This window comes from Cibotium barometz, chromosome 37 (genome assembly GCF_041138505.1).
Source record: "Cibotium barometz isolate CiBa-2024 chromosome 37, ASM4113850v1, whole genome shotgun sequence".
Classification (NCBI taxonomy): domain Eukaryota; kingdom Viridiplantae; phylum Streptophyta; class Polypodiopsida; order Cyatheales; family Cibotiaceae; genus Cibotium; species Cibotium barometz.
In genome coordinates, this window is record NC_141082.1 from 16,868,874 (window position 1) to 16,895,983 (window position 27,110).

The 27,110-nt window shown below is 42.8% G+C and overlaps 2 protein-coding genes, 1 long non-coding RNA gene and 1 pseudogene across 4 annotated transcripts; 3 read left to right on the top strand and 1 right to left on the bottom strand.

Moving 5' to 3' along the window:
• Positions 1–6,192: 6,192 nt before the first annotated feature.
• LOC147617005 (uncharacterized) lies at positions 6,193–10,623 on the top strand. The gene is made up of 7 exons (XM_086776411.1): positions 6,193–6,591; positions 7,015–7,083; positions 9,657–9,725; positions 9,909–10,126; positions 10,234–10,362; positions 10,434–10,496; positions 10,599–10,623. Exons 1-7 carry the CDS (start codon positions 6,499–6,501, stop codon positions 10,621–10,623), a joined length of 666 nt encoding a protein of 221 aa, XP_086632537.1. The 5' UTR covers positions 6,193–6,498.
• On the top strand, positions 8,618–9,307 carry LOC147617006 (uncharacterized). Its single transcript, XR_015262322.1, has 4 exons — positions 8,618–8,671; positions 8,769–8,834; positions 9,083–9,154; positions 9,252–9,307. It is a non-coding gene; the product is annotated as an uncharacterized LOC147617006 (long non-coding RNA).
• Positions 10,624–10,737: 114 nt separating the features above from the next.
• LOC147617007 (uncharacterized) lies at positions 10,738–11,520 on the top strand. Of its 2 annotated transcripts, none has more exons than XM_086776334.1 (4): positions 10,738–10,842; positions 10,935–11,034; positions 11,127–11,228; positions 11,314–11,520. In XM_086776334.1, the coding sequence occupies exons 1-4, from the start codon at positions 10,790–10,792 to the stop codon at positions 11,401–11,403; spliced, it is 345 nt and encodes a 114-aa protein (XP_086632460.1). In that variant the 5' UTR covers positions 10,738–10,789; the 3' UTR covers positions 11,404–11,520. The 2 variants fall into 2 exon arrangements, with proteins under 2 accessions (XP_086632460.1, XP_086632461.1); XM_086776335.1 differs by having other exon boundaries at positions 10,935–11,028.
• A 5,771-nt stretch (positions 11,521–17,291) lies between these two features.
• Positions 17,292–19,346, bottom strand: LOC147617008 (uncharacterized; annotated as a pseudogene).
• Between the last annotated feature and the right edge of the window lie 7,764 nt (positions 19,347–27,110).

Below are 27,110 nucleotides of genomic sequence, written 5' to 3' on the forward strand. Positions count from 1 at the left end.
CCTCCTCTTCCATCTAAGATGCTACCATCTAGCACTTTTTCGAAAAAATATCTCTAAGGTCGTTCATGTGTCTAAGCTAATTTGGATAAACCGACACCCAACAAAGGGTACGCGAGGCCTCCTGAGGCTGTAAACGGGCTGTAAAACAGGCTGCCATAAATCCTAAAAAGAAAAAAAAAATGTGCTTGCTCATTAAGGAGCAATTGGCAGTATCAAGACATGGCAACAATAGAGGGACTACGTGGGCCGACACCCTCACTAAACCCAATGGTTGACATCTTTGAGCCATTGAGATCAATGCCCCAAATGCATCTCTTAATACCATGGGTCATGCCGACAACAAGCATGTCATCAAGTTTTACACCACCTGCTGTCACTTCAATCCCACAGGCTTTGGTCCTTTACCTAACATTCCCACAAATCCTATAGGTACCAACCCTTTGCAATCCCTAGAGATGCCCACACCTTGGATATATTGACTAATCTAGGAAGGGAGGTTTCCTAAGTGAGTTCCTACCCACTAGAGCACTCACACACGGCCTCAATGACTTATACAAAAATACGGCCATATAGATTTCCAAAATCATGGATAAATATGATGGAACAATTGATCTTGTTTAATTCATTCAAATGTTTGAACAGAGATGGAAGCCTTTGGAAATCCAAACTGCCCACAGTAAAGGCGTTGAACCTATGCTTAGTGGGAAAGGCTAGTCAATGGTTCATCACATTAATGCCGGCAATCAAGATAAACTTCAAGATCTTTAAAAAAGCCTTTATACACGGCTTTTCAAGACAAGGTGATTGGTGGAGTACAATGACATAACTTTATTCAATTGAGTGAAAATAAAATGAAACCATTTGGGATTTTATCCTTCGGATAAAACTCTTGCACTCACGATGTGAGTCATGGGAAAAATTAAACGATTCTCAATTGAAGAGATGTTTCATGATGGGCTTAAAGAATAACAACTTACACAACTTGATCATTGTATCCAATCCGAAAACATTTGATCAATGTTGTAAAGAAGCAATACGACAATATGATGAAAGATGATCATGATACGAGATGTTCCTCATCTAAACCAAGTGAAGCAATGGCTAACAAAAAATTGATCTCAGAGTTGTCATTCCCTGAATTCTATGCAGCCTTGCTTAAAAGCTTACAACCGACATCTCTAAGAGAGGATGAGATTCTTCAAAACCAAACATCCTTAATGCCACTCCAAGAGATGAGTTGTGTTCAGTGTAATCACTACAACCATCCCAATCCCCATTGTGTGTACAAGGCACCTATTTTTCTATACTGCATACATTGCAAAACTTTTGGTCATGACACATCCCAATGTCTTGATTCATCTACAATTAACTCAAAACATCCATCTCCTGTGTACCAAACAGAAATAGTCCAAAGGGTAGAAACTGCTCAGGAAGCAATTAAGCAAACACTTTAGTGTTTCTATTGTCGTGGACCTCACAAAGTGGCAGAGTACATAGTTTGGAATACTTCCACCCCCATAGTCACTGACACTTTGCAACCCATGTGTGAACGATATAGCATTGATCACATGTTCCAAGATTACCCAAGGTGAGTTGCTTCAATGCAACTTGTCTCACAAAATACAACTCTTAACATCTTAAGTGTATAAAACGGGCAATTGTCCACGGTACTGCTTACACGCTTACAAGCCAAGATGCACGAGAGGTAGTAAAAAATAATGCAAAAGTAAACACTTCGAAATGGGTAGAAGAACATGCTTTAAAACATAAATGAAAAGAAAAAGCAAAACCTTCTAAACCCAAGAAGGAAAAGGGGTAATAAACTATTGAAACCAAAGGTGAAATAAAGGACAGGGAAAAAGAGCTATGGAAGACATAACCCCAAAAGAGCCAAAAGCTACACATGATGCAAAAGCATCCACCTTTTAATGGCTACCACACAAACCACAACACCCACATGTATGACACAGAAGACAAAAGCCCAAAAAAAAAAGTTTGTTCTCGTCGCATGGGTAAACATAATGAAATCCTGACGATCCAAAGAAAGTTAGAAGATCAAATAAGTTCTAGTACGTCTCGCTAAGTGAGAATGAAACAAGTTCTAATTCGGCACTAGGTGCATCTCACAAACTAATCAAGAAACTAGAACCCTCCCAACCACCCCAAATTGAAAATCATGATCACATGACATATGCGGAACGTAAAAAGTAAGCTCTCAGGAGAGCATGCTTAGCATTGTTGAGTTTCATACAGGATCACTGGTTGTTATTAAATTTCATAATTCCAATCCTAAAAAAGCAACCAAAATACAAAACCCGAAGGAGTATCGCTTTCCCTTTCAAGAGGAAGACGTACTCTTTATAGACGAGTCAATAGAAGCAGATTGCACGAATTCTGTGGTTGAAAAAAAAAACGTGAGGAATTCGATGAATCCCTTACGAAATTAAAGCATTCTCTCAAATCCTCATTTGGAGGAGTGCTCTTCACTCATGATGAAGCCAAAATAGTGTCATCACTTGCACCTTTAAAGGCGGCTAAACATTAGTTATATTAAGACATCAAGAGCTACATAGAATGGGACTATGGAAAATCCACAAATCCATGATCACCCACATTGAGATCTGTCATATTGGTATCCAAAGATGGATGACAGTCATGCTGCTAACCCTCAAGGTTCTTGAAAACTTTGGAGGTCATGGTAACACATATGTAAGATGAAGACTAGTACCTGACCAAAAAGCGGCTCGTCTTGCTCTCATTGGCTGTATGTTGTTTGGCATGGCCTTGTTTGTTAATCCTATGCAACACTGATGTGTTTTGTGTGGGGCTTGGCCACCTTCATCCCCTTGTTGTGTGTAGGTTGTAGAGAAATAGAGAGAAGAAGCCTCCTCGAAAGCGAAAGCCTCCTCTCTGACTGTGCATGAATTGGCGGATGCTGTTGCGTGTCCCTTCTCGTGCAGACATAAGAGAAAGAGAGAGAGTATTGATCACCCTTTCCTGTGCGGACAAGGAATGGGAGAGAGAGAGAGAGAGAGAGAGAGAGAGAGAGAGAGAGAGAGAGAGAGAGAGAGAGAACTAGTGGTTGTATGTTATTCCCTTGTGGCTTGTGCACCGATGTGATTGGGTTGTTGCTGCTCTCGTGGGGTTGACTCTGCTAAGGAGAGGATTGCCAGCCTTGTTAAGTGTAGGTGCTAGAATGAGGAAAGAAGGGCTTGCCAATGTGCACATCAAGAAGTGCTAGTAGGCAACAAAAAGGCCCAGCGTGCGAGGCGACAGTGGTGCACTGGCTACACTGTTGGGCTACTCTTTGTCATCGTCCGTGGCTATGGTGGTTGTGCTTGTAGCCGGCTATGCAACGGCTAAGAAGAGCCCTAAGATATGACTGTTGTGTGCTTCCACGACTGTGGCTATTGTGCACTTCCATGACTGATGCAGACAAGGTGAGGGGCTGCTACGATAGCTCTGATACTAGTGAGAGGCCACCATGAGACCTCCATGAGAACTCCTCGAAAAAGAATAGGGAAACTCTCCACCCAACTGTTGGGTAAAGACCCCAGTCAGCTAACTATAGTTCTAGCCGTCCACACTATTCCGGACTCCCCTGAACCACTCGACTCCCCCTAGTCCTACCCCTCTCCTCCTAACACTTACAAAGGCCTAAAAAGGCTCTTTATCAAGTTGACCAAGTTGTCCGACAAGGATAGCCAACCTGGTTAGATGGGGGGGGCTAGCCTCAACACTAAAGGGCACGGGACACTGGGGAAGCCAAAGATTTGGGATCGAGGGTGGGAAAGTGGGGGGACGCTGGCGGCTTCAATCTGGGCCGTCGGATGCAGTGAACTCCAGGGATAGCGGGTGAACTCGGGCTTCGGCTGAGTTGGCAAAAAAAAAGCTTTTAAAGTAGCCACGCTGGACTGACGTGGCAGGACGCCACGGGGGAAAGCCGTGCATGCAGGGGTACCCGTATACCAGAAAGATCTCAAAGATTTGATTTTGCCCAGGCTTCTCTCTGCGTTTTTCTCTACACGCTTTGCTGTGATTGCAGGCTTGGAGGCTCCGCGACGACGCTGTGCTTTTGCATGGGTGATCTTCTAAGCTAGAATCAAAGGCTCTTCATCAAGCTAGCCATCAAGCTGTAAAGGTTTTTCCTGCTTGTTGGTATTGCAACAAGCACCCAGCAACGCCTTCTAAGGTGTATGGTTCTTCATCAAGCCTGCAACACAATTTTATAGAAGCATGGCACCAAGTGCAAGCCGAGTGCATAGGAGGAAGAAGGCTGCCATAGGAAGCAAAACAGGTGGCAACGAAGGTCGAGCAATGGAGTTTCTAGAGTCTACACAACTTGACAAACGAAGAAGTCCTCGACTAAAGGAAAAGCAAGCATCACCGCAATCGCCCTCCCCACAAAACTTGGATGCTGCATCAGGGGAAATCTTGCCCCCACATAGCCTCAATAAGAGGCCCAAAAAAAAGTTGGAAACCATGCTCATGAAGCCTACAACCTCAATGCAGGAAAACGCGGGCCCATCTAATGTTAAAGGGGAAGGGATGGCTGAGGGGACAGATCAGATTTTGCCATATGCCATTGTACGATTGCCAGATGGGAGGGTTGGGCGCCAATGTCGTGCAAGTGACACTTGCCCCCTTGCTAAATCTTTCATAGAAAAGAGAAAGAGTATGATTGGGCACTTAAAGCTTGCTCATGGGTTAGATGTTGATATTCCCAAGCTGCCACTTGGTCGTCCTCCGAAGAGCAACTTAGTAGCTCGTGCTTTCCCACACCCATATGCTCAGAGGTGGAAGAGACAGGCATACGAAAGATCGCAAGATAAAGAAAGAAAGTTTCAGATCAATCGACAAAAGTATGAGCATTCTCAATACATGCAGGCTGAGCGCGCATGGGATAACCTTTGTAGTCAGTTCAAGAACAAATCAAAAGAGGACTTCATAGCAAGCTGGGTGAAAGATAAGATGGACAAGTACATGTCAACAGCAGAGGCTCGAGTTGCCAAAATCCAGGCTCGGATAGATGAGAATATCTCCAAAGAGGTAAGCTTTGCTGCATCTAGAAGCTAAAAGGTTTAATTTTGAAGTGTTTTCATCTCATGAAGATGTGTTTTCAACTAAAGGATACCCATCATGTGTGCCCTTCTCGCTCTACTCTCAAGGATGCATTTATTAAATGCTTGCGTTAGGCCTTATGGTTAGTTATGGATGGGCCTGGGGGTGGAGAGCTATCACCAAGGAGTTGGTTTCCCCTTTTTGAGTCTCCTAGATGTACTTAAGAGAAGTTAATGCCCTGATTTTTTTAGGTTCTTTTGTTGTCAACAAAATGTAAGAATGTATGATAGTGGAGTAGCTGGGACGATCTTACAAGGCAAACACACACATAAGACTCTTTGTTTATGAAAGGCATAAGTATCGAACAGTTGGAGCAGAAAGGAAAGGTGCAATGTGCTGAAATATCGTGCGAGTTCTCGCTTGAATGTGGATCAGTGGTGTGCCGTTGCTCACACAATTTCTGCTTCAAGTTTTTGAGCCGTCTTTTACCTTGCCAATCTGCCCAAGAATGGGTTTTAGAGATTTAGCCTACCCAACAGTTGTGCAATGCACGATCTATAAGCTCTACTCCTTAAGTCAGAATGTAACGTAGCTTTGTATTCAGGATTGTATCTAGTGGAAAGTGTAGCAACCTTAAAAGAGTGCCACCTGAAGCTCGTTAACTTGTTTTCCATCTTATGAATCATGCTTCTTGAACATGTGTTTTTATCTTATGAAGAATTTACGCTTTCTTATACTGAGAATGATTTGTGTAACTACAATTTATCATTTCTTCAATTCACAAGTCATGACTTTCTTGCAAATATTAGAGCTCATTTGATGTGTTAATTTGACATGTTGTGCAATGTTCTCTTGTGGGCTTATCCATTTCAAAAGGCTGAACTGAGTTGTTGGGCTGCTTTCGTTAATTTGCCTTCTTCTTTCTTCAGCTGGCAGTAGGGCAAGGGGTAGAATGAAAGCCAAATAAAGTGTATCCATAAATTGGGCAAGCTGGACAAAATCCACTGTGAAACAAAGTATGTTTGAGTTGCATGTATGCGTGCGAGCGAGTGTGTGTGTGTGTGTGGGGGGGGGAGGGGGGGGCGGGGTGGGGGGGGTTGAGTCAAACTTATATGTCAAGAACAACCCAAGTTGCTCCTACACTCTGAGCTTCCATGCCAGTTGCCCCCTTGGTAGCAGATGAAGTCATGATGTGCAATGTGTTTACTCTTGAATTAATTGTTCTTGAATTAGATTACAATTTATATGTATTCTTGGTCATATACACGGTCGAAGTCTATGGCTATTTCCCAAGTTCACATACAACACGCATGGTTTCCTTGCTGCAGGCCAAGTTTATTCACCACATGTCAACTTCACTTCTTACATTTTTGAGATCACTTGGCATGGCTGTATTTGCAGGATTTCGTAACCCATGAGGTTGTTGGGCTTACAACTATGGATGGCTATTATTTATTGCAGGATTTTGGAACCCATGAGGGTGTTGGGCCGTGTGCGGATACAACAAAGAAGCACAACACTAAGAAGAACGTAAGCTTTGTCATATTTTTCATTCATCCCCTCGTTCTGATTCATATCTCTATTTCACTAACATGGCTGCCTTGAAAGTGCCTAGCCATTCTCTCACGGTCTTCCCCTACAATATGTTCAAGTCCTTTCCATTGCCTAATTTCCATGGTCTACTCGCAGCATGCCAAGTTTATTAACCTGATGCAGGTTTACTTGTTGCATGCAGAGTTCACTCACAGCTTGCTAAGTTTATTAACTAGATGCATGTTTTCTTGTTCAATGCAAAGTTCACTCACAGCTTGCCAAGTTCTCTCCCTGCAGCACTAACATGACTCCATAGTTGCATGCAAGGGTTGGTAAGCAAATTGCAATGAATGCACATGCAATGTGTCTACTAGTCATTGCCCAAGTTGACATACACCTCACACCTTTTGTTTGTTGCAGGATTCTGGAACCCATGAGAGTGTTGGACCATGCGCGAATACAAGAAAGAAGGACAACACTCAAAAGAACGTAAGCTTTCCAATATCCTTCACTCATCCCCTCGTTTTGAGTCATGTTTGTGATGTTGAAAGTGCCTAGCGATGCTCATGTGGGCTTCTTGGCATAAGTAAGTATGCGAATTCACGAGTGCAAAGATTGTTTGTAACTATGCATGGATATTATTTGTTGCAGGATTCTGAAACCCATGAGAGTGTTGGGCCATGTGTGGATACAAAAAAGGAGGACAACACTAAAAACAATGTAAGCTTTCAAAGTTTGCTAAGTTCTCTCTCTACATCACTAACATGGCTCCATAGTTGCATGCAAGGGTTGGTGAATAGTTTGCATGCAATCAATGCACGTGTAATGTGTCTACTAGCTCACACCTTGCTAATTTCATTCACATCATGCCAAGTTTATTCACATCATGCCAAGTTTCTTTGCTGCTGCCAAGTTCACATACAACTCACATGCCCTATAGTTTGAGATCATTTGGGCATGCTGCAGGATTCTGGAACACATGAGGGTGTTGGGTCACGTGTGGATACAGAAAAGAACACCACCACTAAGAATGTAAGCCTTCTAATCTTGCTAAGTTCTCTATCTACTTCATTAACATGGCTCCATGGTTGCATGCAACGGATGGTGAACAGTTTGCATGCAATCAATGCACGTGCAATGTTTCTACTAGCCCACAACATTATCGTCTTCCTTAGTGTCCTCACACTTATCCCTTCCTTGCTAGTTCATTCACATCATGCCAAGTTCATTCACATCATGCCAAGTTTCTTTGGTACTGCCAAGTTCACATACAAATCACTACATGCCCTTTAGTTTGAGAACAACACTAAGAAGAACGTAAGTCTTCTAATCTAACATGGCTTCATAGTTGCATGTAAGGGTCGGTGAACAGTTGGCAATGTGTCTACTAGCCATTGTCCACGACTCACACCTTGCCAAGTTCATTCACATCATGCCAAGTTCATTCACATCATACCAAGTTTCTTTGCTGATGTCAAGTTCACATACAACTCACTACATGCCCTACAGCTTGAGATCATTTGGACATGCTTCTTGTTTGTTGCAGGATTCTAATTCTGGAACCCATGAGGTTAAGCCATGCGCGAATACAAGAAAGAAGAACAACACTCAAAATAACGTAAGCTTTTCAATCTCCTTCACTTATGCCCTCGTTCCGAGTCATGTTTGTGGTGCAAAGATTGCATACAACTATGCATGGCTATTGCATGGAGGGTGTTGGGCTATGCATGGATACAAAAAAGAACAACACTAAGATTAACGTAAGCTTACATTCTTCTTAGTTTGCTGCCAAGTTTGCTTACATTCAATCTTAGTGTTGTGTAGTTGTTGCATGCAAAGTTTAGTCACAGCTTACCAAGTTTATTAACTTGATGCATGTTTTCTTGTTGCATGCAAAGTTCACTCATAGCTTGTCAAGTTTCTTTGCTGTTGCCAAGTTCACAAGTTCACTCACTACATGCGTGGCCTTTGAGATCATTTGGCCCATGCTTCTTGTTTGCCGCAGGATTTTGATTCCAAAACCCATGAGGTTGGGCCATGCACGAATACAAGAAAGAAGAGTAACACTCAAAATAAGGTAAGATTTCTAATCTCCTTCACTTATCCCCTCGTTTCGAGTCATGTTTGTGGTGCAAAGATTGCATATAACTATGCATGGCTATTACTTGCTGCAGGATTCTGGAACCGGTGAGGGTGTTGGGCCATGTGTGGATATAAAAAAGAAGAATACTAAGAAGAACGTAAGCTTACATTCTTCTTAGTTTGCTGCCAAGTTTGCTTACATTCAATCTTAGTGTTGTCTAGTTGTTGCATGCAAAGTTCAGTCATCACAGCTTACCAAGTTTATTAACTTGATGCATGTTTTCTTGCTGCATGCAAAGTTCACTCATAGCTTGTCAAGTTTCTTTGCTGTTGCCAAGTTCACAAGTTCACTCACTACATGCCCACACTTTGAGATCATTTGGCCCATGCTTCTTGTTTGCTGCAGGATTTTGATTCCGGAACCCATGAGGTTGGGCCATGCACGAATACAAGAAAGAAGAGTAACACTCAAAATAAGGTAAGATTTCTAATCTCCTTCACTTATCCCCTCATTTCGAGTCATGTTTGTGGTGCAAAGATTGCATACAACTATGCATGGCTATTACTTGCTGCAGGATTCTGGAACCGGTGAGGGTGTTGGGCCATGTGTGGATATAAAAAAGAAGAACACTAAGAATAACGTAAGCTTTCTAATATTTTTCATTCATCTCCTTGCTCTGAGTCACATCATCTTGGTTTCCCACTAGTTTGTTCAAGTCCTTGCCGCTGCCTAACATGGCTCCATACACCTCACACTTTGAGATCGTTTGGGCCATGGCCATCTTCTTGTTTGTTGCAGGATTCCGGAACCCATGAGAGTGTTAGGCCATGCGTGAATACAAGAAAGAAGGACAACACTCAAAAGAACGTAAGAGATTCTAATATCCTTTATGCCGAGTTGTTAAAGCTTTTCATGTTCTTCTACATTGTTGGTTCACTCTTCTCTTTACTTGCATGGGCCCTGTTCTTGTTTGTTGCAGGATTCCGGAGCCCATGAGGGTGTTGGGCCATGCGTGAATACAAGAAAGAAGGACAACACTCAAAAGAACGTAAGAGATTCTAATATCCTTTATGCCGAGTTGTTAAAGCTTTTCATGTTGCTGCCTACATTGTTAGTTCACTCTTCTCTTTACTTGCATGGGCCAGGTAAGTGCAGCTAATTCAACCCTGGAGTTTGTTATGTCCTAAAGGGACTCAATGGGTGAATGCATTGTTTTCTTGCCATTGTGTAGGTGTTTGAGGTTTCAAGGAAAAAGTTGCCTATTAGGACTTCTCGTGCAAAGCAAAGTAGCAATGAAGAAACACCGATTATTGTATCATCGCCGACTTTTTCTGAAGCAAAGCAAAGCAATATGGAATTTATATTCGAGATCTCCAACATGCAGGTTATTGTTACAGAGAAAGGGGAGGGGAGGTTGGTAGCAACAAGGGGCAATGTTGCGAGATCTAGGTAAGAGGCTCTACACGATTGACAGTTTATCAAAACCATGTATTGTCATGATAGTCTCAGCTTGTGTGGTTTGCTGCATTTTTTTTTGTTTGGCTTTTGCCTTGCAGGTTAGCTTCCGGGGCTGACATTGACTTTGTTTCCATGAGATCCAAAACCTTTGTGCGCGTAGATGATAGCTTTTTGAGGGAAATGTTTGTTAATGAGGCATCCACTAGGACCATGACCTTGTTTGGGATGTAAGTGTATCACTTTAAACATTTTAGTGCACTTACATGGATGCACTTTCATTCCCTCCTTGCATGCACAGGTTGATGGAGAACAAGTTGCCATTGGACATTCTTGAGAAGGTGTTTTGGGCTTATTCTTTGTGGTATTCTATGTCACGTAAGTGCGTGGAGAATTTCCTCACCCGCTTCTTCGAGAAAATGGATATGTCAGCCATTCAATTATGTTTCTTTCCCGTTGTATGCAGGTGTGTGTGGTCACTTCATTGGTAAAGAATTTTGGCTATGCTTTTTTACATACCACTTGGCACTCAAATTTGTGCGCTTTTAATGGCTGGCTATTGTGTGCAATAGGAATCATTGGTCCCTCTTTACCCTATATGTTAACAAGAACGAGGAGGTGCCCCTTTTAAAAGGGAACAAAAGCTATTTGTTATACATGGATTCATTGGGACTAATAAATCCAGAGGAGTGCTTGGATAGTTTGTTCATGTAAATTGAAATTCTCTTCCATGTTGGTTTTGTTCATGTATGCACGTACAATGCATGACACATGACATGGTTCTGGTTTGGATTGATTACAGTGCTCTAAAATGCTTGGCACCGCATGTGGCTGATTCAACCCTTCAAGGTGCTTTGTTCAACCCCGAGACAGAGCTGAAACTAAAAATCGTTAAGGTGAAGGTGACGTTGATTTGTTGGTAGCAGCGAGTTGAATTTGTTATGAATGTTCTACATGCTGAATGTTGGTGTTACATGTGCATCATTTGGGGCAGGTACCGCAACAGGACAATAGCACAGATTGTGGCTTCTATGTGATGGCGTTTATGAGATACCTCATTGCCGGTATATTGCAAAACAATGTAGACAAGAATTGGGTAAGTGCTTGCTTCGTGTTACGTCTTTGCTGCTTCAAGAAGAACATGCAAGCTCATTTACGCTTACAGCTTTGCTTTTTTTCAGCTCACAGATCAGTGGTTTCAACATGAAGATGTATGCACGCTTAGGATGGAGCTTCACACATGGTGCATGAGTGTTTTGGAAGAACTGTGACACGTCTACTGTCTTGAGCAGCAGTGACATCCGAGCAGCATGTCTTATTTTGTGGGCAGCGCACTTCTTATGACATGTTTACTTTCTTGAGCAGCAGTGACATAGCAGTGACATCGGAGCAGCATGTTTGGCACCAGCTATGCGATTTTGAAGCGGTGTTTTTGGCTTGTCGTGGGCAACACACTTCTTATGAACATCTTTATAAACATATTTGGCATCTAAGGATGTTTTGTATCAGCCAATTCACATGAAATACATGATATTTTTTAGCTTCTCAATATAATTTGTTTTGGTTCCGATGTAAATTGTCTATCAACAAATATGCTTCCGTTGGTTCCTTTTTCAACTTTGCTATTTGGTGTTTAGTTTAGTTCCGCAACATGATGGTTCTTGTTGATGCTCTTGTACTGGAAGCTCTTCATGTTGAATTTGAATCAGATTCTCCGCTGCTCTAGATAAGCCCCATATCTTGGCCCAAGTAGCGAGAAGATCGAGTATAATGACACTCCAACATGCATTGTAAGGAGCCAAAGTGCTTCCACGTTTTGGATATGGTCTCTGTTTGTAGATTGTGTGGGACGTGTAAACTCTCAAGCTAGTCCTGGTGCACATAGAGAGAGAGAGAGAGAGAGAGAGAGAGAGATATAGAGAGAGATCTTGCTCTACCGATGCAGCCATAAAAGTATATGATGAGAGAGAGAGAGAGAGAGAGAGAGAGATCTTGCTCTACCGATGCAGCCATAAAAGTATATGATCACTTTTTTACCTTCTAATATCAAGCTATTAGTAAAATGATCTTAATCTTTTTATAGTATTGAAAGTGTTCATAATTTGGGTGACAAAAAGATTAACATGTTCATTGCATTCAAACTATAAAGCTTGATTGAGAATTGTGCCTGGCTGGTAGAAAGGCGGCTTACGCACCAGCAATGATGAGGTTTCTCATGACCCTAGACATTGACGGATCTGACCATCCCCTACAATAGCATAACAACTGAACAGTTGGAACTACTACCTCTTGACATGTCAGTCATGAAATAAACTGACTTCTGCTCCTGGGACCAAATAACTTCTCTAGTTAGGTCAAAAGTTGGAATCCCATCAGCAAGTTTAGCAGAAGGGAACGTCGTGTGCATGCACATGGACATGCTAATCCCTATGCTTATCCTTGATTTGCAGCAGCAGATAAAAGACTTGATTCTAGAGCTTCATTAGCTGTCATAGGCATGGAAGGTATTGTGGTGGACCAGGTCTCTGTCGGCCAGCAGATGGAACATTGACATGATGGGATCATCATCAAGGTATTTTTCCAGGTCCATGGAACTGACTGACAGCAGGTCGGCCAGTTCACTTGTCCTTAAAGGGCCTATAAAAGGGGGTGCTTGGCTCATTGTTAGACATCTAACACCTTTGGGTGCTAGGTCACAGAGTAGATTAGGTAAGATAGGTTTTCCACCTTTTCATGGGCATGCCTAGGATTGCCAAGGACTATGTAACTTTTTGTACGATATGAACATACTGAAAATACAGTTATTTCTCTCTCTTCTCTCCATCTCTTCTTTGCGTCCATAGGGGCAAAGCTCAGAGATGTTTGCTTGAGGATACCCCCCTAGTTACGATACACACCACCTCCTCTGAGTATTGACACCACCGGAGATTATTGCTAGTATCACGTCGTTGCATATCCGGAAGACTAGATGCTCAGAGGCCTTTAAGGGTATTTGTTTATGACACTCAGTGTATTTGCAGTATATGGAGTGACATCGTTTATACTCTTTTGGCCACCTGGTCCCGTATACAGGGACATGGTGTCACGTGCACCCCGCACTTGGGTGGCATGGTGACATGACAGTTCCAGAAATTGCATGTTTTGGTTAGTGATGTGAACTGTGCATTTTGTGATCTCCAGTCCAGGGACAAGTCGCCACTTGCCATCAGGGTAGGCCAGGCTAAGTACATGCAGTAACCGCGCACAGTTGTTAGCCCACTTGGAGTTGATGCATGTAGAATGTTTAGGATGCTTATTATGTAGAATGTTTAGGATGCTTATTAGGCAAGTGCCATGCACCAGACACAGGTAAATGGGCCACAGGCAATCACAGCTGGGCAGCCCATCTGGGACAGATTTGGAGGTGTTTGGACAGGTCTGGAGCAGTCGGGCAGGTCGTACAGCAGGGAAACCAGGCGGACCAGCAGAAGGGGCAGAAAATTTACCTATTTAAAGGCCACACCTCTTCTCAACCAAGGCATCTGATTCTTAGCTTGGAGACAGGTCCAGAGAGCAATAGCAGCAACATCTAGCATGGCATCATCCAAGACATCAGGGCTCTTCTTTAAGGTAGATGGCATTTGTCTCAGATCTGACAAAACAGGGTATTGCAAAGCCCTGCTCAGCAGGCATTGTTCCGCTAAGGACCTGTTTGAACTTTGGAGCATCCTATTTTTTAGTGACTAGTCTAGGTATACATGCTTATTTTCAGCTCGGCAGGGAGGAAGTTATCTCAGGTCAAGGATATTTCAGCTTCATAATAAAGCAAATACAATGAAAGGTGGGGGCCCTTCAGCGGGTATTGGGACCCAATGTTGTCTGGTTTTTACACACCACAGTATGCACAATCCAGCTATGTATGTATAATGCTTCCACATGTGACATTGTATCAGAGCAGAGGAAGCTATGTTGCATGAGAAATGAGTATCAAGGCTTCTGCGTGTGAAATTGTAGAGCAAGGCCATGTTGCACAAGACATTAGTATCAAAATATCAAAGCATCAGGTTCGCCCTAAGGCACATCAAAGCTAGGGTTCGTCCTAAGACATGCTAGAGCCATGGGCCGCCTGGAATACAGTTCATCCCAAGGCAGTTCGGAGCTAAGGTCAGCTCAAAGCAAGGGATCTTCTTCGGACAGTCAAGAGTAAAGGATATCAGTTGGACATTGCAAGTAGATAGCACACAGGCAAGACACCTAAGCCTGGCAGTTGGGAAGCCGTGTAGGGACAGATCTGGATGCATTTTGACTAGTCTGGAGGGTTGAGCAGCTGGTCGGGCAGCTGTAGGTTGGGTAACGTGTCATACAGCCGGCTGGCCATCCCCTACAATAGCATAACAACTGAACAGTTGGAACTACTACCTCTTGACATGTCAGTCATGAAATGAGTTGATGTGACAGATCAATACAGTGACCATGCGACATAATATGCAGGGAAAGCCACAACACTCATACGCCAAGCATAAAAGTTTCATAGCTGATTATCAAAACTCCCTCTTCCATCCGCCCTCTCCCAACGAGAACCAGGCCTCCCGCTCTTGATCCCACCTGTTGCAAATAAACTGACTTCTGCTGCAGGGTCTCGTGGTACCAAAACCACCAGCTTTTGAAATAACTAATGTCTGTCTGTCAACCCAAGTAAAACTAAGTTCTAACCCACATTGTGTACCCATGCAAAAAGTATATACAGTTTTAAGAGCACACAAAAAAAGAGAGAAGCTCGGACAAGATTGCATGAATCTAGTCTTGCATTACATGCCCAAGGGCTGTATAAATCAGCTATGGTCAAAAAACATAACACAAATTGAGCGTCGTTTTCTTGACTGATCCATAATGAGCAGACACATATGGTTTTTGGAGCAGCAAGTTATATCAAGCTATACTGAACATGAATTCCCTTCACAGAAACAACATACATACAAATTTATAAAACATTGAGTCTCCAGCTGATCCAAAATACGCATATACATTTGGTTTTTAGAGCAGCAGGTTATACCAAAATGGACAAAAAATCTCCTCACTCGTTCCAAAATGATATAATGTACAAGTTGAATACATCTGCATTATTAATATACAAGTATTATCCTTTGCTCGGATGCAAGGACCTTCTCGAGTACTGAACCATTAGATAAATGCATAGTGAAGTGCCTCTCCTCATCTTCAAGTGACCCATACATACATGAGATGAGTAGTCCCTTTTCAATGCAAAGGTTGTTGTAGAGGTTAACAGCTCGGTTAATAAGAGGAGCCTCTGAACCAACTGGGGCATGTCTACTTGAAAGGGGAAGGAGCGCGTGGCATGTATGGCACGAGTGACTTTGTATAGGATCAACTAGGAGAGTTTTACTACAGCAATGGTGACAAAATATGCGAGGTCTCTTGTCAAACCGCACCCGACTCCTGCCACGTTGATGCTTACGTCTCAAGACCCCTATCATACAAGCACGTTTTGTTGGAGGCGAGCAGGCTATCTCTTGATCACATACGGTTGTAGCTACTTCATGCGGTCTCCCGTGACCAAGCCGAGTAAGCGTAACATGAGCTTGGATTTGTTTGATGGACCCCCTCATTGGCAAATCAATCTCCTTTGGGATAATCAAAGCTGAAATATTATTCTGTGAGATGCTCAATTGCTGGAGTATTGCTTCTTTCAACTTGGTGTCACATGCTGATAGATTCTCTTCCAAAACATGTAGAACCCTTTTCATGTCTTGAATGCAGCAAGCTATCTGCTCATTGATGTTGACAACCTTGCACTCACCACTCTTTATGTTATCTGGCATGTCCTGCTCACTTAGCCCAACATCAATGTCCTCGTCCATTTGACTTAGAGAATGAAGACTATCAAGGACAGGGAAAATGGCATGTAGATGTGGAAAATGATGTTGAATTATTAGGCGGATTCCATAAAGATGCTTACAATCAGATCCCCAACTTGGACAATCGCAATAGTTGGACTGAACACTGACATGATACCATTGCGAAGATGAAGACATACTCAAGATTTTGAATAGCAAAGTGGACTCATCAATCACTTGAAGGGTGGACGAACTAGCCTCAAATCTTCTCAAGATTTCTTCACCTGCTGCTAATCTGGACGTATGACTCTTGCTTGATCCATGAATACTAAAACGTTGAGAATCAGCTGAAAAGTACGTAAAGCTGGTTAGTATCACGACACCTTTTCTTCATGAGTGTCAAGCAACAAAGGGGGGACAAGCCACAAGAGAAAAAAAGAGGTCATTACCTATTTCTTGTTTGTTCTTAAAGAACTCAAGTAGCGTTCCGCCGATGTAAGTGCCCGTTAGAGAATCCCCTGCAATAGCATGTAACAGAACTAGAATTGATCTATTTATCTTTGCATCAAGAAGAGTGTACTTGATGTATTGCCAGAGCCTCTCGACCAAGTTTGTTGTATCCACATTTCCATGTGAAAATAGACGCCCAAACTTTGGCCACCTTCTCCGCCACATGCATGTGGTGGCACACCATCCATTCGAGATGTATCGTTGAACATTGATATACGCTGAATATCTCTGCAAGAGCTCTTGGTATCTCTCTTCAAATGCCTCTTCACTTGCCATTTGCATTAGATTTGACAAGGAACTATACACATCATCTCGCTTCTCTTTTGGAACCTACACAGCCAAAATAAAATGAATATACATACCACCTGATAATGATATGCACAATAGAATGGATCTAGCTTTTAAAAGGTGACTTACTTGCGGTAGGAGGTTCTCTACCCATGCCTTCTTAACATGAAACCAGCATAGCAAGACATGGCATGCAATTTGGTGTCGTCTCCCTTCTTCATCTTGTGTCCAGCAATAGGGGTCTACATCAACAATCTTCATAATGGCTTCCAACTCTTGCTGGTTTTTGTCGATGATAATAGCCGTCGGACGAACTCCATGCAACCTTGTGAAGATCATCTTGAAGGTCAACTCCAAGGCTACACTTTCTTGGTTAGTGCCGATGTCATTAGTGCATAGCATGAGCCATATTGGAATACCCATGCCATTTTGGTTGGGCAAAACTGCAGCATACAGGGGCAAACCAAAGACATTTGTCTTGAATGTGCTATCTACTGCCCAAGTGTTGTGTCGTGAGAAACGAAGAGCAATTTGTAGCATCCACTCATCTTGAATGATGAGGACAAAGGGTCGTTTACTTTCATCAGAGGCTTGTGGGTTATAAGGTTGAACATAAAGAACCTACAAAGAAATCATGATGAATAAAGAGGCAAGAATAGGGGAAAGAGCTTCAAACATAAAGAACGTTGGCTGTAAGGTTGAACATAAAGAACCTTGTTCTGTTCTTGCAAACGAAGAGCCTCTCCAAACATCGCAGCCCAATCATTGTTTGTACATCTTCCTACAAGGATAGAGAGGCAGATTAGAAGTATAAAACAACCAAAAGTTACAAGGAGAATTGTTGGTAAAGCAAAGCAAAGTACCTTGTGTGCGCATTTGATATGACATCATTTGCACCTCTTTTGGTATCATGAAGAAGCGAAAGATTACACGATCTAATGGCAAGGCATTCTGTATGTGAAATCTTTCTTTTGATGTAGACATTTTTGCCACATGACGACATGTCCCTACGTCGAACAAGTCATCCATGCAACAAGCAATCACACGTGGGTGCACGGGCAAGTAATAGAGGTCAACACGTGAGCCTGGTATATGTCCCTCGTGAACATCATGAACTAGCATGGTCACCTTCTCTGTGTCATGAGAGTGCTGCAAGACCACCTTAAAGGGACACCCACACCTCTTGGACCTCCGCAATCTTCTCTTGTTAGCACCTCTCCGAGCAATACTTCCTGCCCTATGGCACATGTACTCTTGCACCCACTTGGATGGTCCATGCTTCTTTGTGGATCGAAGTAATACTAGCTTTGTTTGGTGCTTGATCATGATGTTGGTCAACTCTTGATTGACTTGAGACTTAGTTGTGACAATTGTTGATGCTGGAGCTACGGTCTTTTTGCTCGTAGGGGTCTGTTCCCCGACCTCAGTAAGCAGGCAGCCGCAAGCGATAATCCTATCTTTCACATAATCAAGAGAAATTCCATGCCTCCTCTTGTCGGTGCACCATTCTGCCTTGATTGCATTGATAGTGGCATTCACACCATGATGAACACCATGCTCAAGAGGACGATGGGCTGCCATGCAATACGCTCCCAATCTTCAATGTATGCTATTTTCAATCCTGTTGATTTCGAACATAGGCAAAGGTGAAGCGGGCTGAAACAAAGCTCTTCTCTTATTCTTTTCCACCTCTTCAAATCCAACAAGTCTCTTGCATCGTGTGCTTTTAATGTTGGAAGCGTCACTGTGAGAGCTCCTCTAAGATCTTTCTCCATTAAGGAGAAGCTCTTCTCATCGAAAGAGAAAAAAAAGCTTGATGTATATGTAAATGGATCCAATGCCCCCCATGAATCAAGCCTAGGTGTACTCCATGAACTTGGAAAAACACCCTCATTATCATCTTGGAAGAGGTCACATACATCTGCGTCGTCACTTGATGTAGTGTCACTACTTGTTGTATTATCTAAATACTCATCCAATATGAACTGATTTGTGTCATTGGATGCATTCCAATCAGCCTCATTTGATGCATTCCAATTAGCCTGCCATGGCACCGCGAAGTCACTTGTGTCACTCGTTGGATTCCAATCAACCTGCTATTGAAGTCCAAGTTAGATAGGCAGAGAGAGGTAGGACATGTTCTTAAAAGAAGTTTTTGCATCGTTTGCTAATTTTATTATGGCTATGAAAACGATGTAGGGCACTAGGAAGGGCAAACCCAAAATCAACCTAAGTAAGGGGCTCTTCACATAGAGAGAGAGAGAGAGAGAGAGAGAGAGAGAGAGAGCCTGTTGATTGGCAAGTGTGAGTTTTTGTGTGTGTGTGTACCTGGTTTAAATCTGGAATCAATCTGAGTGATTCCTGAGAAGAGCTTTCCATAGCCGTGGTGATTTTACAGAACACATGCAACACATGCTCTACGACGTCATCATACAAATTTGAAATTCTGCCCTTTTGCAAGCCACGCTGGAGAAGCCTGCCCTCCACGTCAAGCCAACGTGGCTATTGAGTTTATTTTAAATTTCGATTTGGGGCGCCAGCTCAGCCGAAACCCGAGTTCACCAGTTGCTACCCGAGTTCACTGCATCCGACGGGTACCCCTGCATGCAAATCTTTCTGGTATACGGGTACCCCTGCATGCACGGCTTTCCCCCGTGGCGTCCTGCCACGTCAGTCCAGCGTGGCTACTTTAAAAGCTTTTTTTTTGCCAACTCAGCCGAAGCCCGAGTTCACCCGCTATCCCTGGAGTTCACTGCATCCGACGGCCCAGATTGAAGCCGCCAGCGTCCCCCCACTTTCCCACCCTCGATCCCAAATCTTTGGCTTCCCCAGTGTCCCGTGCCCTTTAGTGTTGAGGGGGGGCTAGCACTATATATAGTTGCCCCTCCTTCCCATCAACCAACATATATGATCGGCACGCTACCACCTCTGGTCACAGTAGTGTACTATAGCATCCCAACAACCAATAAATAATCATCATATTGATCAACCAACCAACATATATGATCGGCACGCTACCACCTCTGGTCACAGTAGTGTACTATAGCATCCCAACAACCAATAAATAATCATCATATTGATCAACGCAAGCACATAGTTCATGAGGTAGCCAGAGTTCTACCACCTACATAGCACACCACTGCAGTCGCCCAGCTAAACCTTCATCAACACAATCATCTTGATCATACATTAGCGCTACCCTGTTGTACCTTCTCTATGTGGTGCTTCTTCATCAACCAACATTCAATAGGAGTCACACTCTGCTCCAATGTAATCTACTTCATCATCGAGCATCAGTGCTCCACACCACTGTAATTGGCGTGCTCCCACAATACTCAGCGGCACATCTGCGTTTATTGTTGTCTTGTGTTTGCAGCCTTCGACCTCTACTTCACACGGAGTGCCACTGCTATCTTTGACGCGAGCCTTCATCATCGACTGAGCCTCTTGGACCAAATTCATCCTTGCTTCATCGCTGGTCTACTACTCCGAGTCACTTCATTGTGCCTCACTCAAAGGCCCTCTTGTACTTGATTACATTCACCATTATTCATATAATTCATCCATTTCATGATGTGTTTATTTGCTCTGATCTCTCGCACATCTAGTCCTTTCATCCTTTTTCCCTCATATGGTATTAGAGCTATCAAGCAAAGGGAACGAAGACCTTGAGAGCACACATCATGGATCAACTACCTGCAATTTTGAAGGATCAACCTTTGTCACCAGATGTTGATTCTCCTTACTCAGATTGAGACCACACGGAGGATGGGACTTCTTATGCATTGGAGAGCCCCGTTTGAGGTCTTACATTGGGAGACAACGAGCTTGTCTACACCTTCTAACTCTCTACAACTTTGGCATCATGACATTCCTCTTCGAGCTTATTAGACTTTGCTTGTAGAAGGGGATACATGCCTATAGCCAGTGTGCCAATATTGGACCCCGGTATCCAGCCTTATCTGGAGAGCCCTCAAGGAAAAAACCCTCCCACCCAACCCATATTTCTTCCTGTTGGTGTTGGCATGCAACCATTACCAAAACCGCACCTCCACAAGGACCTACGTATAGGTTTCACCCAACACAGGGATCTCTCGGCACTATGCCCACCAGCACTATGTCACCACCCAACATTCTAGGGTATCAGGTAGTTTACCAACCCATCACAGGCACTACACCAGTACTACCAGCTTATGTGCCTACTCACTCAAGGATTTGTGCCTCAGCCAAGCATTCCACTTGCGTTGAGTACCCAACCTTATATCCCATCTTATGGATTACCCTTGCCAAGTCCTACACCTATGTCAGGTATTAGTAGGTGTTCTAGAGTGACACCTAACCCTCTACCCTTTGGATATGGGTACTAGCCGTTTGGACCCCACCATATCCTCCCTTCCATGTATCTATGGTCCAAAAATGCTTTTACAAAAAAGAGTCTTTTCAATGGGTCTAATTACATCACATGGGCTAACCTTATGGAACAACTTTTCACTTCCCACCCCAAGGTTCTTGAAACCTGGTGAAGCGACTTGAACCGAAACCCCACCCCTCACTAGCACCTCCTGAAGTCATCTGCTTTTGGGAAGCTAGGAATGCCACTGCTATAGTGGAGCCCATGTAAGGCCTTCTATCGGAGTTTCATTCACAACTCCAGCAGTTCCCCTATATCTTTAATAGATGGGCACACCTTGTAGAGAGATGTGCAACATGCGATCACACACGTGGCATTGATCTCAAACATCAAATCCAAAAAATCAATATAAAAGAGGGGGATGACCTGAAATTCAAGGTCACTGAGTATCAGTGCCTTAATGTGGAGCACGCTACCACTGGCTCCACCAAGTCTCAAGAAGACCAGGTCATCACATTATTAAACAAGTTGCCACCTAATTTCTTTACTTTTGTCACATGGACCATTAGTTTAGAACTTATGCCTAACCTGTATGAGTGTGAGTGCCAACTCTTGCACTTCGCCCGGTTGCATGACTAATTTCACCCCAAGAAGTCATCTCCTTCCTCCTCTACTCAATAGGGGGCCCTTGTTTCCTTCCTCCTCTACTCAATAGGGGCCCTTGTTTCCAATACCACCTCTACCCAATAGGGGGCCCTTGTTTCCAATACCACCTCTACCCACAAAGGGCAGCAAGGGAAGGGGAACAGCAACCCAGATAATCAAGGCAAACCACAAGGCAACAACACTGATCCCAAAAACACTACCTCGACACCCATTCCCTACCGGTAGAATATTCCAAAAAAGAATAGATACTGCACTCATTGCCAGATGTTTGGAGACATGTTGATGATGAGTGTGGCATCAAAGCCATGGAAAATAAATGTAACAACCCCAACACCAACAACTTGAATCTCCAAAACAACCAAGGTGGCAGCAATGCCCCAAATTGGCAGTAGTCGAGAGGGGGTAATACTCTGCAAGGTCCCCCACTAGGGAACCATCAACAAGGCATTGGTACAAACTATCCTAGGCATTCTTAGTGTCAAACCACTAGTCACGTTGCTCAAGGTCCACCTCTCCCAGCCAGTATCCTTTGCCACCCTGAAAGGGATGTCTAATTGGTCATCTCTTACATCTCATCCTGCCCCTTGACCAATGTCACTCAGAATTTGGCCACTCTTCCAAAAGAAAGAAGAAACATTGGGCTAAACAAGGCAGTTAGCACGCATGGAAGCTTCTACCCTCATTTAGATCTAGCCCATCAAATATGTTGGCACAATATTATTTGACACTACCATAGGCCCCGACCAAGCAACCTTGGACAATATCTACCTTGTTCCTAACTTGGGCCGCCTTAACTTACTTTTTGTAGACTAGTTAGCCCAACTCGATCGTGGAGTTTACTTCAACAAGCGTGTTGTCGAGGTGATTTGATGAGACTACCAGTCTCATTGTTGTTGCTCAAGGTCAAGCACAAAAGGATGGCTTATACCGGATATCTACTTTTCTAGTTGAGCCATCTTTCGAGAGTTTTGAGTTTCATCGGGTTCGTGCCTATATAACCATAGCTCCTTTGAACAATGAACGACTATGGTACTATCACTATGGTCACCTTCCCTATGACACGTTCTATGAGCTTTCTAGGGACCAGTTGGTTGAAGGCATACTCCACCTCAAACTGACCAAGGATGTGTGCCAGCGATGTCAAATGGGTAAGCATCATTATACACCGTTCCCATTGCATGTGCTACTCATCGTGCTCAGGGTATCCTCAAGTTGATTCACTTCAACTTGAGTGGGTAGTGCCCAACCCTCTCCTTGAATAGTCACAATGTTAATGGCTCACTCTAACCCCCTTGCCAACAAGAGATTACCTGATGAACTGCAACTGTCGTGAGGATCTTTCCAATGTCTAAGCTCGTAACCCTCGAGGTCTCCAAGCTCTATAATTCCTTAAGAAGCAATTCCATCATGTCTCCCCCCGAGCGTTGTCACACCCTCGCGTTGTACTACGTGTACTCACGTCTCTCCTCTCATCTCACATCACTCACACACAGTCACTAGCATGCATTAGAGAGAGAGATTAGCACGAGCAAGACTCTATTGCACAATGGGAGAGTATATTATATTATGAGAGAAATTCAGTTATATACATGGCCATAAGTATATACACTCACTTAAATTATGGCTGGCCAGGCACTTTAGGCTCATAAGAGGCCTAATGCTATTACAATGACTACTCTCATAATATATCCATGAATTACATCACTTAGGACTTCATCCTAACTTACTACCACACGCTCTTGAAGTGGGAATCACCATAAGTATTTTGTCAAACCATTTGGGTGCCTGTCCAAGTTGTAGACTTGGATGCCATTGCTTCATATCTTGAATGTATGAAATTCTGGTGTATCGACCTTGACTCCTTGATATAAGATAATGGTAGTAGCTCTTGTTAACGCTAGAAATGGGTTAACATTCCCCCCTTCTCCTGATGGCGATCACATCCTCTTGAAGACCTTTGTGTGGAGAGAATTGGCATGCTTGTAGATGGCTTTGATGTTGATTGACGTTCAATGGTCTTTTGTTCCTTCAGAAGGAATAAGAAGGGCTAGTTAGTAAATAAAAAGGTTAGTAGTTTATTGGGAATCCTGATGGCGATCACATCCTCTTGAAGACCTTTGTGTGGGGAGAATTGGCATGCTTGTAGATGGCTTTGATGTTGATTGACGTTCAATGGTCTTTTGTTCCTCTAGAAGGAATAAGAAGGGCTGGTTAGTAAATAAAAAGGTTAGTAGTTTATTGGGAATCCTAATGGGTTTGAGGGGTGTGTTTTTGTAAATGATTGCATTTTATATTTTTGTGAGCATGGTTTTTTTTTTCTCACTTTGTTTTTGGCAATCATAAGCTAGGTTACATCTGATTTGTGTTATTGGGGAAGCTAAGAGATATTAATGATGGGGGAGAAGAGAAGGAAGATTCCGGAGGAATATAGACAAAATCATCAGAATGAGATTGTGTTTCTTAGTTCCTCATTTGATTCATTGAAGCGACATTCATCATTTGAAGAAATTGGCCTTTGATGATGTCCCTTTGTGTAGCAGGATTCTTGTCAAATGTTGTTGAGTAGGGCATGTTCTTGCATGCTTCTTTCCATGTGCTTTTTATGTTTTGATGTATATTTAAGTGCTCCTATAAAGTAGATATACATGAAGTACAAGAATTGAGTCATACCGAAAGCATCTATATGGATTTTATTACAGGTCTACCTACAACTAGCAAAGGCCATGATGCCATTTGGGTTGTAGTGGGACAGGTTGACTAAGATGTCTTGGTTTATTTCGACTAAAACCACGATTAAAACGCCAAAGTTAAATCAGCTTTTTAGTATGAGCAGCACTATTGTTGACCACCCCTAGAGTGATTGATTAGATATAAAGGGTCAACCAAGTACTCGAGGATATGCTAAGGACATATGTGAGTAAACGACAAACGAATTGGGAAGATTACCAATTTTAAAATTTGCATGTAATAGTGTGAAGCATGTCGCCTACGAGCTTTAGTCCTTTCATGCTTATGTATGGCTTTCAACCCCGATCTCCAGTAGCTATGGGGTTAGCTACTGAAAGAATTCAAAAAGTTAAAAATTTTTTGCAAGATCATAATGATATGCTGAAGATCGCTAAGGAAAATGTTAAACGGGCCCAAGATCGTTACAAGCATTATTCAGACGAAGACTACAGAGTGGTCACATTTGAAAAAGGTGAAGACTGTAGAGTGGTCACATTATTCAGACGAAGACTGCAGAGTGGTCACGTTTGAAAAAGGTGACCAAGTATTTCTCAAGGTTCCCCCAAGTTTGGAAACTTTGAGGACGAGCAAAGTGACAAAGTTGTTGCCTTGGTATTGTGAACCTTTCACAATACTAAAAGGTGTGGGTGAAGTTGCCTACAAGTTAGCTTTGCTAGAACATTCCACAAGGTTCACCCAGTTTTTCATGTTAGTCATCTGCGAAAAGGATTAGGCAAAGATTCCAATGTGGTGGATACAGGTGTCACTTGTAGATTTAATTGAACCTCTGGTTTTACCACACAAGCCAAAGTGCATCTTGGATTTTCAAGAGAAGTGAACTCGTCACAGCATTAGTGTCTAGTTAAGTAAAAGGATAGACCAGAAGAAGTTTCAACTTGGGAGAACGTTAGTACTCTCAAGACCCGATATCCTACCTTTGTTTTCGAGGACAAAAACTCTTCGAAAATGGGGGAGTAGTGTTAGGACAAGGGTAGGACTAGGGGGAGTCGGGCGGTTCAAGGGAGTCCGGCTAGTGTGGACGGCCAAGGCTATAGTTAGCCAGCTAGGGTCTATATCTGATGGTTGGGTGGAGAGTTGCCCTATTCTCTTCTAGGAAGGTCTCATGGTGGCCTCTCAGTAAGGCCATTAATTAGGGGCCTTTGGGCGGCCTTTTGGGTTGTTATAGAGGGCCATTTTGGGCCTAGATGTCGCACAATATCATCACAAGTTTGTATTGATGAATTTATTGTGCCACAACTACATTCATATGATGCCATACTTAGTAGATATTTCATGAGAAAGTCTAGATTAGTGCATAATTAGGAATTATACGAAGTCTATGTATGGAAGAACACTCAAGTTTTAAAGGTAGACCTACAAACATGGAAGACTCGTTTGTTACAGGGTAACCTCTTTGGGAATGAGTCTATACTATACTACTAATCAAATTGCTAGATATGAACGCTCCACCCTCATATTGTATTATCCTAGAATGTCACCCATATATGCACTAGTTGAGCTCAATATCTCAACACTTCCCCTCAATCTAAACTCCATACCCTCCACTCCGATTAAGCTCTTGAATCTAAAGAGCTTCTCTATACCCAATGCCTTTGTGAAGATGTCAGCTCTATTTGATCCTCTATGCCGATATAATCCAAATCCACATTACCTGCTAAAACCTTCTCCCTCACAAAGTGATAATGCATCTCAATGTGCTTTATCCTAGCATAATACATTGGGTTATTAGCCAATTGTATGCTACTCATATTATTATAATAAATGAAAACATCCCTATTCATGGTCTCACCAATGTCTACAAGTAGCTTCTATAACCAAGCTCCCTCACATGCTTCCATAGCAGCACCCAAGTAGTACTCGGTCCCGATACGTCACATGCTGCCATAGTAGCATCCATGTACTCAAACCTTATACCTCACATGCTGCATAGCAACACTCCTATAATTAGCCTCTGTACTTGATAATGCAATCATGGGGTTACTTCTTGAAAAGCAACACTCCTAAAAGAAAATGCCTTTGTACTTGTGCTTTGTACTTGTGCTATAAAGCTTAATCAAGGTATCCCATGCATCCTTGAGTGTTATCATATCTTGTATATGGCCGCTCATAGCAACCACACACCCCATGATAATAAAGCAATCATGGGGTTACTTCTTGAAAAGCAACACTCCTAAAAGAAAATGCCTTTGTACTTGTGCTTTGTACTTGTGCTATAAAGCTTAATCAAGGTATCCCATGCATCCTTGAGTGTTATCATATCTTGTATATGGCCGCTCATAGCAACCACACACTAACAGACAGCCAATACATCACTTTTTTGGTTCTCTCATGCCACAACTTAAAATGCTTGTGCCTCTTGAGGAGTGACATTTTCTTTTAGAAGCTTCGGCTCCTTCTCATCATCACTAAAATAAGCTCCTAGTATTAGGAAGTTTCTCATCTTGAACTTCCATGCTTGGAAGTTGTTCTTATCTAGCTTCTCACTCATAATCTAGGACTTGTAAATAACTTACCAAACAATGCTTGCAAAAACTTCTTATTACAACAAATCTACAAACCCATTATATTACAACTGTATAAA